This window comes from Charadrius vociferus, unplaced genomic scaffold (genome assembly GCF_000708025.1).
Source record: "Charadrius vociferus isolate BGI_N301 unplaced genomic scaffold, ASM70802v2 scaffold52, whole genome shotgun sequence".
NCBI lineage: Eukaryota > Metazoa > Chordata > Aves > Charadriiformes > Charadriidae > Charadrius > Charadrius vociferus.
The window spans coordinates 3,245,061-3,261,475 of NW_009647572.1; the positions used below are offsets into that span (position 1 = coordinate 3,245,061).

At 41.0% G+C, this 16,415-nt stretch overlaps 1 protein-coding gene across 1 annotated transcript in view; it reads right to left on the reverse strand.

The window, feature by feature from the left end:
• PDZRN4 (PDZ domain containing ring finger 4) overlaps positions 1-16,415 on the reverse strand; it is a 105,637-nt gene that overhangs the window by 14,394 nt on the left and 74,828 nt on the right. The window contains exons 4-5 of the mRNA XM_009880854.1: positions 4,014-4,112; positions 1,706-1,768 (exon numbers count right to left, since the gene is read on the reverse strand). Coding sequence (XP_009879156.1) covers positions 1,706-1,768; positions 4,014-4,112 — 162 coding nt within the window. The remainder of the gene's footprint in view (positions 1-1,705; positions 1,769-4,013; positions 4,113-16,415) is intronic.

Here is a 16,415-nt window from a genome sequence, read left to right on the forward strand (position 1 = left end):
AATCATAGCTATATATCAGCCCTGACATTAAAGTAATGCTCTGGTCTACAAGAGGATGGCAGAATTACCTATGCTTTTCTCTCGCCCCCGGTGTCTTTACTCACAATTGAAATGAATGTCATTAGGAACTGGAGGACGTTTGCCTGAACTGCTGTTGGCTCTTCACTTCACCCACAAATTTTAGAAAGGAAGGAAAGGAGCAGAAAATGAATCTACCCTCTATTTCCTTATTTTGAAATGCACAGAGCAGAAATGAAAGTTGTTTTGACTTGGTCAAAGATTTTTTCCCCTGATTTTTGAAAGTTAAAAAAACATTACATCCTGTTTTCTGTCTTCAGTGGGTATTTTGTAGAAAGATGCAGAAGACAGTGCACTGACTTTTCCACTCCTAGCCGCACTCCATGTAGTCCTATCACCCCAAGTCTCACCAAGGAGCTCACTGCCCCCATACTGTGGCACCTGTGTCTTCTAAGGGGGAGGATACCATCTGCCTTGTGAACATTTTCACATTCCCAACCACACAGAGAATAAACCAGCAGCCCCTGAGTGAACCCTGACATTAAAATGTAACTTATTTTTTTCTCTCCAAAAAACGGGCCACTTTGGTAAGCCACCTTGTAGACCCTGTTGTGTTCACTAGACTCCCAAAGCTGTTACCAGGGTAAGAGATACAGCGACAGGTTTCAGCAACCACATTTCCTGCAGAAATTAAAAGACTGGAGGGAAGGAACAGGCTGATCTCGTGACAAACTGAAAGCTCACTTGCCTAAATGAATGAAGGGCAATTATGGAACTGGATACCGAAAAGTGACTTGTCATGACCAGGAGCTACTTCTGGGGCTTCAGTGAAAAAAGGTCAAAATACAAGGCAAATTGACTGGGATCCAAAACTAAAATGCTACAATACGTCAAAGACTTTTCAGTCTACTGATTTTTGGTAGCGGTTTCGTGATTTTGTCACTAGTGCCAAAACCACACAGTTCCCTGCTAGCTGAAAATGGATACCCACTACCATTCCAGCTACTTCCCTCTCTGTAGAGGTACACTGCCCTTCTCCAGAGCCAGCAGCCAGACACCCTCGCCCACAGGGCTATGTTGTGTCACACAAACCTATCTTCGGGGCAGGTCCTTAAATGAGCAGATCAATAGAAATGAAGGGGGAAAAAACCAGTCAAGATGGTGGATTAGAAAAGAACTCAGAAAAGCGGTGTTTTATTGGTGGAGGAAAGAAAACATTAACAAAAGTGTAATGAATCCCCCCTCAAGTACATTCAAGATCGTCCTTCACTAACAGCACATCTTTTGTATGATAACTCTTACCATCTTACCAGCACGAGTGAATTTTACCCAAATTTATGCGATCGCTGAATGATCAGCAACTCTCTGACACCCGTATTTATGTCTGCAGGATCCCTGTTTAAAATGTGACACTGAGATGAACATAGGGGAAATGAGATTTGCTAATAAATATGGCAAAAAAAGACATGGGACATAAGGGCATGAGGCAGAACGAGTTTGTCATTCTCATTTTTCAGCACACGCACTCTAGCTCCCAGCTATTGTGTTAAAAAACAGACAGACATGGATTTTCTCATCGATCACAGTAACAAAGAGAACTACCTTCCCTCATTAATAGTCCACAGAGAAGACAGCACTGAGCGTTTGTCTGAAGAAAGAGTTTAAGGAAGAGTCTATAGTCACATACTTGCAAAATGCGATCTCCTTCACGGATCCGGCCATCTCTGGCAGCAATGCTGTTTGGATCAACCTGCACAGGACAATATCCAGTAACTGAACATGGAAAGATTTTTACTGGAAGCAATAACAGCTGCACAATTTGAAAAAGTAGTATTTTTATTCTGTACAGAGGCAATCTGAAGTTTCACTTACTGTCATATGAACTCAATAGTTCTTTAAATAATCATATAAGCTTGTTTCAGATAAAAGCCTAGAGACAGAAAGGGTTGGGAGCAAATGATTTGCAGATTAATACTCTCCTATGCCTCTGTCAGGCATTAACCTTCAGGTGTCAGAGCACTAAGAGTTATTGACAGAGTCCCTCTTCTCTGGAAGTTCACTGTGGACTGAGGTACTTCTGCAGCGGTTGATACCTCTATACAAATGGGCCAGTCTTCGGGAAAAGAGCAGGTTTATTTTTCTTTCAGGGAAACATTTACTATTAAATGATTACCTCAGTTATCAATCTGTTATTTCCTCTGGAATTTTGCAGCTCGAGAGGTAACAGCAAAAAACCCCAAAGGATCTATATTGTATAGATCACTCACTGGTACTGTGTATCGTTCCTGGTCTGAGTCAGTTAATTTTAAGTTAGTTTAACCTAAATAGATGTTTAGGGCTCCATTAACAGTTTATCAAAGTCACTATAGCTCATCCCTGAGCAATGACCTACTGTTCATTGCAGGGCAATTCGATCTATCACCTTTCACTTGATGGTTATCTTAAATCATTTATTTTGTCTCGTCATACCATAAGCTATTTTTTCAAACCAAACATCTGAGTTGAGCATTTGGTTTGCAAGTTACATCCTCTACAGCTGTTAGATATTATTTGCTTCTTGTGCATTGTCATAGACAAAAAACCTAATCTGAAGTGCTTAATCAAGTACGAAAGATGATATAATTACACTCATTTTAAAAGGTCGGAGAAATTTCTACCATGTAGGAAAACCAGCCTATTTCAGATATAATCCTGGAGCATATTAAGAGATTCCTGCACTTTCTTTATTCCCACAAGGTCAAACAGACTTTAACAGCAGTGCTTATAGGACTGGTGGAAGACTTATTCTGGGGTAGTTCTATATTAATTCCCCATTCTTGTTCCAAGGTTGTGCTTTTCAGATTCTTTGACATTGCTGCTGGCCTGCGAATGTGCAATCTTGCCTTCATGCCCATTCACTGATATGAAGGAGAATTCTCTATACTGATCCTCTCTGTCCATGAACTTCACTCAGAATTCAGGATCATAGAATCAACGAATATCTCGAGTTGGAAGGGACCCATACGGATCATCAAGTCCAACTCCCTCCTCCTCACAGGACTACCTAGAATTAAATCATATGACTAAGAGTGTCATCCAGACTCTCCTTGAATTCTGTCAGGCTTGGTGCTGTGATCACTTCCCTGGGGAGCCTGCTCCAGTGACGAACCACCCTCTCGATGAAGAACCTTTTCCTAATGTCCAAATTTGGTTCAACATGCCACAAAAGCAACAAATTGGGAACACAGTTCACACAGGAAAATCACCAGTGAGCTTGGACTCACCAGTGACCTTGGCTGCACAAGAGTGCTGCTTTATCCAGAAAAACAACCCTTGCTGAATGGCTGCGGACTCAAAGGGGGCTTGTGTGCCTGGAATGCTTGTGGACTGACCCTGTGAAACACTAACAACCTGTGATACGTGCTGGATGCCATGGTTTCCTGGTGAAGCCAATAAAAACCTGAGGGTTCATCCCATCTCAGTATCCACTATTCTATATTTTTTTGTCTGGCAAAAGAAAAATTATTAGTCTTTCCAACAGATTCCTCTCCCAAGATACTCTCTCCACCCATCTGTGGTATTTCTGTGTGTACCACAACTTCAACAAAACCACAAATAATAAAATAACGATTATCCACGATTACTGAGGCTGTGGCAAGAGGAGAATGCAAGCAGGGTGTGAAGCAGGTGCTTTTCTCCTTAAAAACTCTGCTTGATTTCCATCATAAGGGCAGATTTCTTTCAAAATTCAGACCATGCTCAGACTGCTTTGTACTTCCCTAACTATGATGTTGTAGTTAAAAGCATTCACATTAAAGCAGCTCACTAGTAATAATTACACCACTTGCGCAACATAATTTAAACTGATAATCTAAATGAATTGAAAGTGACATGTGCTGGCCGATGGTTGACACTTCTGCACTCTGGTCTCAGAGCACTTGCTCTCACATTCCCTGGCACGTTCAGTCCTCCACCACAAGCATCTCCCATGCTCCTCCCCACCGCCACATCCTTACCTCGCTGACATAGATCCCTGTGTCCTCCTCATCATCGGTCCTGTAACAGACAGTCAGCCCCAGCTTCTCCTGGCTGCTTACCCGGCACAGCTCCACCTCCTACAAGAAAACACACAGGATCATATGGTGGCTTTTGCCAAGGGTGGAAAAAAATGTGTAGCACAAGGGAGCACCGAGCCGCGGACATACTCATACCGTAGGACACTCTCATACTCATTCTGTAAGAACTACTCATACTGCCCAGTCTTGAGACACAATATTTTGTGTGCATCTTTAAGGGGGAAAATACTCTGTGAATTAAGACAGAAATCCCAATATATTGCACGTTCAAGCTATACAAAAAAAAGTCCAGTAAGACATGCTGAACTTTGAGAAATATAGCTGTGCATCGATTTTGCCTTTTTTTTTGGTTTTGGATAATAGAAGCTGACTTACAGTATACTACGTAGTCATTTTAGTCCCATCACACCAACTATTGATTTATAGGACTGGCTACACATCGATCAATCCATCACACAAGTGCCACTCCCTTCTAACAGCAATCCAAGCCATAAAGCAAAAACACAGCCTTCCATTAATAGCATAATTCATTCCCTGGCCAGTTTAGTGCCACAGCTTCATTGCAGAAGCTGTTAGATAACAGAAGGATGCTTCAAGGAATCTCCTGTGGAGCTGAACAGCCGTAGCATCCTCCTCAATTGTGAGATGATGCAGAAAACATATTTTTAGTGCCAGATGTCCCAGCAGTGGCATCTCATGAAAAGTGCAAGTTTTAGGGCAGATGGCACAGTGATAACTACTACATACACCCGTCTGAGTTAAGCATCTTTAGGGTTTCATGAGGGAATCATTCACAAAAATGCAAAGCTGCACTTGGTTTGAACACTGTGAAACAAATAATTGTAATAGAGCACGATGAATCCAGCAGTACAGAGTATTAGCCTGGTTGCATATGGGAAACTTTAGTTGATATATGTATTTAAAGGCAGTCTGCAGGTGACATTTGGAGCTTAACAGCTTCTGCTTCTCATGGCTGTGAAAAAAAAGAACAGAGACAAACCCATACTTCAGTTCTCAGATACAGAGCTTGTTCCTCCCCATCCCCAGAGATATCATGCAGATTAATCCATGAACAGGCACAGGGCACAGCAGTGAGGACTCACTACTGAGTCTGATCGAGTTGTGGGGACCAGGTGTCGAAATACCACAACTTAAGAGAAAAACCCGCAGTTGACACCCTTGGGTTAGCAGATGAACCCTGTGCCATTTTCATTTCAGCTGAAAATCTTTCACAAAGTGCACTGCTACCGCTCGCTCCCCTGCTCCCTCACCAATGTACACATCTACATGGGTTCAGTACCTGTATGAACCCTATAAACTTCTCCCTGGACTTTGGACATTCAATGTCTTAATGAAAGCTAAGAAAATGTAGAAAATACCATGAAACCTGTAGTATTCTTTAGTTTTTCTTAAATATGGCAGGAGTTTTAAATAGGGTGGTAAGAAGTGGAGTTAGTCACCGGTACAATATTATACATAGGGCTTGAAAGAAGAAACACAGGACTGTGTTTTATTAGGGAAGAGCATTGCAGTGACCTGATTTTGGCATTGGGAGTGAAAGTAGGTGTACTGGAGGGAGGCCTATTGAAAACCCATAATAATTGATGCCTCCAGAGGGAAAGACCACTTGACTAGAACTGTAATATTAGGGAGAAATTACAGTAACAAAATGGCTTCAATTACAGCAACAAGGTATACTTTTAAGGAATAAAGAAGCTTGCGGTCCCTTGGAGGCCTATAAGGAAGCCTAAATACACCATAAAGGACTGAGACTGGGACCTTTAAATCAAGGCAAATGAGGAGCTGTGTGCACCAGCTGAAATCCATTGACTTTCATTGTCCTGCCAGCACAACCTCCTGTCTCCCCGCGCTGAGGCTGGACAGGGGCCCCAAGGACTGCTCTGAACATAATTTCTTTGGTTGGGAATGACCTTGAAGTTCTTGTGGATGATTTGTCTCAAAATGTTTGTTACAACAAAGCTGCATGAATGTTTCACGCTGCAAAAAAACTGAATCCTTCCAGTGTGTGCTGGCTTATTGAGCAGAATAATTTAACTATTTAGGGCATGAAAGAGCAGAGGAAAATGAGGATGGTCCCACAGGCTCCATCCTGGGAGTCCAAGAGGGTTGCTAAAGCCATCTCTGGGAACCAGCTGGTGACAAATATCCACTGACTGGGAAGCACCAGCCCTGGCTGCGCTCAGTGCTTGACTTGCCACAGCTTTTGTTTCTCTGCCCCGTAACAGAGCTTAGAGGTGAGAGCTGTACTTGGTACTCTTGGGATTACCTCTTTCCTGAATGACTGCACGGGGCATAGTCTGATGACTGTGTAGTCTGATGACTGCGCATGGCTGTGGCCACTTAGAAGCTGTACATACCTACAACTGAGATACTGGTACTTAGTGTTAAAGGCCCAATAAACATTTAATGTTTTTCAGTCTAAACTGAAGCACACACTCAAGTAATATCTCATTCAGTGAGAGGCAGAAGTTGGATGACATCTCTTGCTTTGCATGGAAGTCATTCCAGATAACTGCCTTTTTCCCACTGCACATCTACACTATTAACCTCGTGACATCTTTTTTACAGCAAACACGATACATCCTGGTCACATGCAAACAAATCAGGGTTGACAAAACATCTCTGGAAAACTTAAAAACACTTTGCATAAAATATTAAATTATGTCTCAGGACAAAAACCCAGAAGTCCAATATTTAACTATATATAACAAGCATATCTGAAACAACTTCAACAGAAGAGCAGCAACTGAGACACCAGAGAACATGGACCATCATGGTCAGAAGCATTTGACATTGTGTTTTGTGACAGATGCTTTTCAGTGGGTTTTTTTCCCAACTAGTCTTTAACAGAAGAAACAGTAAGTTTGGCAGCAGTAATGAATTTGTAAGGATGTAATTTCCTTCCCTGAAATCCCTTTAGATACATGCAAACACACACACATATAGTTGCTTTCTCTTCGGGTTTTGTGTGTGTGCACGTAGGGACTGAACTGACAGTCTTAAAAATTCAGCATTTTAAAAGTCTCTGAGAAACAATATTTGGGGATTCATGAAGTGTGCTGACAGACAGATGGTGGAAGGAGAGGGACTGAGGAGAGAGCTCGGGAGATGACAGCCTCCCCTTCTTTTGGGCACTCTGGGGGCAGCCGCCTCTCAACACGAAGAGTATTCTGCTGCCAAGTGACAGAAATCAATGCCAAATTGCTAAATCTTTGACTTGCTGCTTCTTTTCTCTCTGTGGGCAGAACAATATTTCAGCGCATTGCCACAGTGAAGACAATACTTTAAACTGTTTTGCCATAAATTATTTGGTTAAAAGACAGACATGGAAATTAGAATAAGGATTATCCTGTCTTGAAAGACTGGGATGCGAATTTCCAAGGTAGCTCATTTCTTCAGATTCAGAAAAGACAGCAAAGAGGTGGAGGTCATGCTCTTGAAGGACTGAAAACTGGTTGTATTGGTCATCCTCTAAAGTGATGAACTAGTGGCTATAGCCTCTGGCTCCCAGTTAAAGGCTGTCATTTGCTTCTGTGGTAGAAAACCAGTTTACAGGCTGTCAGCCTCAGGAGACATAAGACCAAACAAGGAGCTGTCACCAATTTGGGAAGGGAAGGCCAGGTTAATACTGTCATTTCTCTCAAGTGGTAGAGAAGTAGATTATAAATGTCATCAACTGAGGCTGCTGGCCCTCTAGAATCACTGAAAAGAGGTTAAGGGCTGTTAAAGGAGACCTTGTAAAAGTTTGCATTAGTTTGCAGCTTTAGTGGGTCTTCCTACTTAAAGCCAGGTTACAAAGTGTAAAACTGATGGTCTGTTAGAGAACAGACCATGAACCCTTCAGTGTTCATCCTTAAACAGTCTTTTGTGGGCAAAACCAGCTCTGAACTCTTCACATTTTCCCTCCACACACTGGAAAACAGATTACAGCCTAAGAGGGAAGTTGGTAAAGTTTCTTTGCACTGCACCCAGAAGATGTTGACAAGAGTTATTCATCTGATGACCCTGTGCTGGAATAACTGCACACATAGGAAGCTTACTCTGCTCCATTTTTCTTTGCTGACCACTCTGCCGGTGGTCTCTACTAACCCATGCACACCTTTGAATTCTTTCCCCACTTTCTGTCAGCATTAGCTACTCCCTGTTCAACACTATTCAACTCATTTACACTGTGGCTGAGATGTGCTCCTGCCTCGTCACTGCCTGTGAACCTCCCTCATCTTCATTTGGATGATTCCAACCTGGAATACCTCTCCACAAATACAATCCTTCTGCCCTCACCTTCAACACAGTTCTCAAACAGCCTCACTCACCCTTTTCTCCCATTTCCGCCGAAACATTTCTGTTCTCAGTTAAATGCCCACAGCCACACAGCCCCTGCATCACCTTCCTTTTACTCTCACCTTATAACCCATCCTGTTATTTCACCTACAGAAATCTGTAAAGAAATTACTGCCTGGTAAGCAGGAAGTCCCATCCACTAAAGCGACCGCTTCACTGTGTATGAACCATGCGCACAGCAGGGCACTATTATTACTGTCACTTTGTTCTCCTTCCTCTCTCTCATCACACAGCAGGGCAATACCAAAACAACCTATTATTACTGCCACTTTGTTCTCCTTCCTCTCTCTCATCATCCAATCCTTTGTCTTGCCTTCTCACACTTCTGTGTGATGAGAAGAAATTTTTGTTCCGGTGAGAAATAAGGCAAATAAGAAATTAGAGCTCGATACCAATTAGTTGCAATGAACAGCAAGCTACCTTCTTCCTCAGGTAGGAGACTCTAAAAGCCCACACAAGAAGTTCCAGTGTTTGGAGGCAACCGCATGGCTTTGAAACTCAGAATAACCTTGAGATCTTATCTGTCCCTTGCCCAGGAACTGCTGGGGAATAAGCAGTTCATGGAATCCCTGATGCTTTCTATGATAATATTATTTTTGTTGAATTTGACCTATTATATTCACAGAATGAGCAAAGACATTTGCCGCGATGAAGAGACGGGACACGGCTTGATGCAAGCAAGATGGCGATTTATTAGGATTTTTAGGTTCCTTATATCCATAGCAAAGGCAGGGTGTCTTCTACTGATTGGCTAATTTTAGGCACTAAACATTTACTCGTTGGTTAATACTAACATACCTTCCTTGCCCAAACTACAAGGACCTTAGCACATCTTTTTTTCAACACAATTTACAGTCTGTATCTCTCAACAGATCAGCCCTCTCTGTTCCTTCTAGGCAACACTGTTACCTAGTTCCTCCCAGGGTTTGTGGCCAACAAGTTCCAGCACGTCCTCCTTTATCAGTTGTTTAACACTTGAAGTTTTGTTGAGGCTAGCTGAGCTCTGGCCTTCAGACATTGACAGAATTCTTTCCACAGAACTGAAACTCTTGGGCTGCTCTAGTGCAATGGGGGTTTAAGGAGAGAAAGACTGCCCCAGCTCTAAAGGCTTTAGTGTCCAGTTTGCTGGACACTATAATATCATCTTGTCTCATTCTATGTCTGTTATTCTTTTTTGTCCGCTCATGGCTGTGAAATGCAGTAAGATTAGTTTACTGTATGTACTGTAGACCAGCATAACCAACAAAAGTTAATCAATTATTCAACATTTTCCTATAGCATGACAAAGGTAAACTCTGCATTTGGCTACCTCACGTCCAAACATGATAGCGTAGGACTGGGAGTCTCCTGAGACTACACTGACAAGGAAACTTGCCGATCGCCTCTGCAATTTATTTGTGTAAGGAAACACGCTGACTCATTTCCAGAATGGAAACCTTTAATAAGAAACCTTAATAAAAGGTTACCATCACAAATGACAGGGGATGAACCTTATTGATACAAGCAACTGGTTGCAAGATCAAGAAATGCAAATTTTCTGAATATTTACTGGGTGCATTTTGGATGACTGCGCATGTGTTTGGGATTCTTCCCTGGATGATGCTCTATATTGAGGAAGGCAAATTTCCCTACTTTCTCAAATTCATCATAACTTTGAAAAAAATTAGTAAGATCTTGCCTCATAAGACATTTTTTTAGCAGGTTTCCAGAAGTTTTCCACCTTTAAGTCCCTGTTCCCTGTTCAATTGTAACTGTTTTGGTGCAGTCACCTCATGTAACTTTTTGTGACTTGTTTTCCTTATCTATAAGCAGAAAACAATGCAAACACCACCAGAGTAGCAGGACGTAAAAGAATAAATGATTACAGAGTGTTTGAAAGGCACTGTAGAAATATTATAAATACTCAACATTCTTCCAATATTCCCTGTCTGCCTTTATAGCAATTGTTGCACACCACTAAAAGGACCAAGAGAGACTATCAAAATCGTAATAGCTATTGAGTTCCCTTCACCTGTACAGTATATCAGAGTAATGGGTCCCATGAACTCTGGTAACACCATTAGAAGGGACAGCATGGAATCAAAGCACAACAGTATTTTTCCTAAATGGACCATGTGTGATCATTTCAGTTAACATTTAAGTCCTTATTACAATGAGAAAATCATCTCACTGTCGAGCCATAGTCAAACACCAAATTAATTTTAATTAGTGTTACTGTCCAGTATAACAGAACCTGTGATTCATAGTTCAGGGTTTGTATTTTTGTGACATGGCGAGACAGAGGATCCTAAGCATGTTATTTTTATGATATAGTAAACTATTTCATTTCTTAGCATTAAATAGCATCTACGTTGTTCCATTTAACTCCATTATCTTTAGAGGTAAAGAATGTCAGCTTTTCATGCTGGTTATATATCAGTATAGTCTAGCCTGTAAAACCAAAACACTGTGCTTTCTTCCCTCTCCCCTTTGAACAACACTCCTGAATGAATGGGGGAAAAAAAAGACAGAAAGAAGAAGGGAAGTTTTGCTGTTTACAAGTATGAAATTCCCAGGTTTTAAATTAGGAGCCATGTATACGTTTTAGAAAAGGAATTCACCATGGTGTACTGGAGAGGATTCCTACTTCACCAGAAGAAAGATAAAAAGCTGCCAGTCCGGGTAAGTCCTTGTGTGGTGAAACAAACAATGCAATTCAGGTATGCTTTATCTTCATCCTAAAATGTAGAGCTAAAAGAGCTTCATCCTAAAAGAGCTGTATCTTGACTCAAGTCTCTAAGGTGGCTGACAAATTCCATCTACAAAACCCACAGTAATATAACTTTCACACATACTACCTCCCCTCCACACACACAGGCACATGCAGACACAACTAAACAAATATTTAACACTCACCCCAAGCCTGAAAACAAAATATCTACCTTAAAATGAAATGACTTTGTTAAATGTACACATATAATTCGGTGTTTTAGCCTTGACTGCACTTTCAGAAGAAATCAAGGCTTATTGAATGCAATGAGTGGACGCAATATGTAATGTTCCAAGATGGAGGAGTGTAGTATTTACCATAAATTTTAAGAAAAAGAGAAAAACCACCCCCAAAATAATAAAGGGAAATTAAAAAAGAATAGTAACTTTTATCTCTGCTTTTCCTTTTACCTGTAGTACTAGCTGAAAAGCTGTTTTAATATTCATCTTGCTAATGGCATAATTGACAGAATGATTAACTGAATGAATGAAGCACAAAAGGCCAAGAACAAAGTACTTACAGAATAGCTCAATGAAGAATTAACTGAGAAAGTACATTAAGGTCTGACTTGTTTTAATAAACTGGTTATACTGAAAAAACCCGTCATCCATCTGATCTAATGTCACTCTTCTGAAGCATCAAACAGAAATGCACAGGGACTACAGGGACTACAGACACGTTAAAATTAAGATTCATTCTTCAGTATCGTCCTGTGTCTGCATCTTTATGGGTGAAATCAACCTCCAGTTTATATGCATAGCTGAATTTTGGCTTCTTTTCACACTTTCTGTCAAGGTTACTAGAAAAATGTTGTCCTGCAAGGGCAGATCAATTTTATCAGCTTCTTGCTTGTGGTTTCTGTAAACTGTGGAAACCAAGCAAAGCTTGCTCTCAACCTCATAATTGTGTTTAGTAGTCCCAACTCTGCAGTTCTTATCTCATCACTGAGAAAGACGTAGGCACCTTGATCGTTATCAGGCACAGCTCCAAACGACCAGCATCCTGGCAGCATCTCACTAATCACATTCCCTTTCTTGGTCTCTTCCTCCACGTGACTGGAAGGATATACATTTTCTAGAGTACCAAATCACAGGTCATTTACATTGCTACCTTCTATAATATTTGGCTTTTGCAATGCCACACACTCTTCATCATTGGCAAGTAATTCTGCTCATGAAATAAAAATAAATAATACAAACAGAACTAGAGCTATGCCTTTGCTCTTCTTACAGGAACAGTTCAATCTAATGAAGTCCTAGGAGGGTAGAGAGCTAAGAGCAGAGCTACTAAAAAGAAAAATTCATCTCAAACTCAGAAGTGATGAGAATGCTATTACACGTTACATAAAAGCATGTTGCAAATAAGCACGGGTGTAAAACAGAGGAAACAACAGCCTGGGTTTGCAACAAAAAAGCATCATCAACAGAATAAATGGTGTACTTTAGACTTCCTGTTGTAACACCATTTATTTCAACTCTGAATTTGTACCAAGAAGTAGGAGTTGTGACTATCACGTACAAATGGTCAGGGTATGTACAGCGGGTAAGACTACACACTTAAAACAGATGCTTGGTGTTTCAAACAAGTATCACATTTCACCTTGCCCAAATCATGTTTCCAACTCTCTTAGCTAGGCAGTTTTTAGCAGTTAACAATGACCAGAAGTAATTTGAGGAAACTCAGAAAAAAGATGTGTAAACCCTAGCGCCAGTACAAATCATCACAACAACCTATTTTAGATATGACAAATTAATTTTTTCCTATGGGCTACCTATCTCTCTTTAGATGAAGAGAGTCTGTGGTGTCTCCAATGTACATTTAACAAAGTCATTTCGTTTTTAAGGTAGATATTTTGTTTTCAGGCTAGGGGTTGGTGTTAAATATTTGTTTAGTTGTGTGTCCATGTGTCTGTGTGTGTGGAGGGTAGGTAGTACGTGTGTGTAAGTTTATGTATATGTGTATATAGGTACATACAGTGTGTCTATATCTGTGTTTAAGTGTGTGCCAGGCAGCTCAGTTACACTGCAGAGAGTCTCCCCTGGCAATCACCAAGCAATTCACTTAAGAGCATGACTGCAAGTCTTGAAAACACAGTGATAGGATATACACTTATAATGAGAACACAGAAGTGTCAGATGACCCCACAATTCACAGAACTAGATCGGTGACATTTACAGCCATCTCTGGACTCTACCTTTTAATGACAAAGCATGTAGAAGACTAATTATTCATTAATAACTGTGAAAAGAGAAATGGCAAACGGAGACAAGAATTTTCAGTTTGCCAGAAAAGTTCCTCTGTCGTAAATTAGGTCAGTCAAACATAAAACCCCTCTCTCACATTACCTCCACGATAACTGCGTGTTTAGGGTGGGCTACTGTAAAGAAACAGCTCACGGAAGAAACTATGTAGAGGAAACGCCCATCACTGCAGCTTTTCTAAGTGTACCAATAAAAAAAAATCAAAACCACCTGGGATTCTGGGACTGCCAGACCAAAGGCAAGTAACACCGCAGGCAAACAAAGGCTTCCTAGACCTGAGAACTACCCTAACACCATCAACAGTTACTCTCTCTTGTCAAAAGGATTTTCCAGGAAATAAGTTAATGTCTGTGTAACACAGGCTAATTATAGGCTATGTAGTAGAAATATTCAGCACGAAGCAGAATGAAGCAGAGTGTAAGGAAACTGCCCTCCCCTTCACAGGTCACTGCAGGGTCCTATTGCACTCTTTCCACAATGAATAAACTTGTATTTTAACGTTTGTAGTGGATTTAATTTACAAACACTGGCCACTTCCACCGGAAAAGGAATGCTTTCATTAGAAAAGCAAACCTCTTAACTTCTCTGGTACCTTCACCACGGAAGGTAACAAGCATCACAGGATTTTAGCAGATTATAATTTAGTTTCAGAACCCATTCTGTAAATGCCTATGGAGATTTGGTAGAGTTCAAGATTTTGCTTTTAAAGCGACTGACATTCTTGAGTTGTGAAAAATAACCTAAAGAAATAAGTTCTTTTTTTTCCCCTCTCTGACACTCCCAGTATGTTCCTTATGCAGATTTTACACAGACAGGCACATCCACAATGTACTCGGGGGCTATTTGGATGGAAATAGAAAAGCTGTGGAGCAAGACAGAGCCAGCCTAGATGTAAACAAGCTGGAACTGCTGGCAGCTGTGCTGTTACAAATAAAATTGCATTCCCCACTGCCTTCTCACTTATCAATTTTGACAGAAGACTGTCCTGACTTCTCATAAACAGCATCGAAAAGGACAAATCACATTGGGTGTCAGATTTGCCAGAATGGATTTGGTTGGTAGCTTACCACAAAGAAACAGAGGGTTATCTCCATTTCACATGGTGGGGAAAAACAATGCTCTGTCCAAAGGGTGGGGGCTCCACCTTATAGGATGAAGTCTCATTTAATCCTCATTTTTTTGAAGCCTGGTTAGGTTTAAGAATCTCTGACACAAGATTTGTTTACATCAAAGCAGAACTGAAAAATATCAGCAAACATTTCTCAAATGCATAATCTAAAAGCAAATACGACATAGAATGGGAAATATTTAAAACCAAAATCACTTTCCTGCTGATCCCTGCTTTATAGCTACACTTAGAGCCACATGCTGCTTTGTGTCCAGACAAAGAATGCTCTGGGACAGCAGGATGCTGTAGACAATGATACCAGTGCTAAAAAGAAATAAAGAAAAAAAAGAAAAAGTAGTAGCAGAAAAAAACAGAATGAATATGCTGACATATAGGCACCTATTAATAAAATACCATCTTGCAACCGTGGGAGCAGAATTTGGCCCGGTAGCTGATGAATCCTTTCATAATAAAGAAGCTCCACTGGACATGGGAATTCACTCTCTCCCCACAGCTCTGGAGAGAAAATTTTTGGTGCCCACTACGCTTCCATGTAGGAAATCAAACAATGGAGTAAGTTAAGGCATGGCAAGCCTGCCAGTGCATATTCAGCAGTCTGATGTGTGATGATCAGTAACAGTCTGATGCCCGTGAGTGGGAGGAGGAAGACACCCAAGTGTCAGCTGAGACTCCCAATGGGTGAGGACGGAGTTGCAGAGCAGATGGGGGAACGGGTTGGGCTGGGTGAACGATGGAGCTGGACTGAGAATGTGAGAAACCTTTGATCACTGTGCTATGAACAAATTTAGTGTTGCAGTGGGAGGAAGGGTCTAAGCATATGGGGATGAGATAAACACAACTTTTAATTCTGTGGGCCTCACAGTCTTGGTGTGGCCTCTCTGACTTGCTTTTAAAGGATATTTTAAGCCTTGAGCTTAAAGACACATGGTGGACCTTACAGTGAGTGTATCTCATAAAGAGGTGAAAGAGGGGGGAAAAAAGTCCTTGACAGATTACAGGCTTCCTGGCTGCAAAAGGCTCAACAGCCGTCAGTATATCCTCCAGGAAGTCACAAACATCCACTCAACCTGAGTTTTCCCCCTTAGCTAGCATGCACAGTACCAAATCTTCAGACCTCTGTCAAAAACTTAAAGCCAAAAATCAACCCTTATGGGAAGTATTAAACATGAAGTACCCTAAAAGCTATTAAAAAACATTTTTCCCCTATTGTCTGGATGATCATACGTACTGGAAAGTAAAATGTCCTCAGCATACTTCGTTATTTCAAACAAACCATAGTCTTAGTTTTTTCCCTAATTCTTCCACCTCCCTATTTGTTGTCTTTATTTTTGTTCTTTCCCCATGCTGCAGTATGAATGCTAATTTGTGAGAAGTACGTAACTATATACATATATTTTCCTTTGTTATATATGCATATATGTTTTCACCTGCTTGAGACCCAACACCCCTGCTGGTATGTTCTGCACTTGAGAACACCATGAATTCTTGCTTTCTGAGCAGAGAGATCCATGATGAACTGCTTATACATAGTATTTCTCAGCAGTCAGCTTTGGTCCTCACTTTCGGTCTTTCGCTCGATATAAGTGTGAAGTTGCAAGGATACGAGAAGAGTGTAAAGTATAATTAACTAGCTGATGATATGCAGCTAAGGGTTTCCTTCTCACTAATCTTAAGAGTCTACATTCTCACTTTCTTCTCATTGAACAAAGTAGGTGGGAATAGCACAGACCAACAGAAACTGAACCTTATGGTAAAATGAGATAAGCAGGCTGGCGTGGTAACTATTCCATTGTGCATTGTGTGAGAATATACTAAACTGTCACATTGGCTCACAGCCTCTA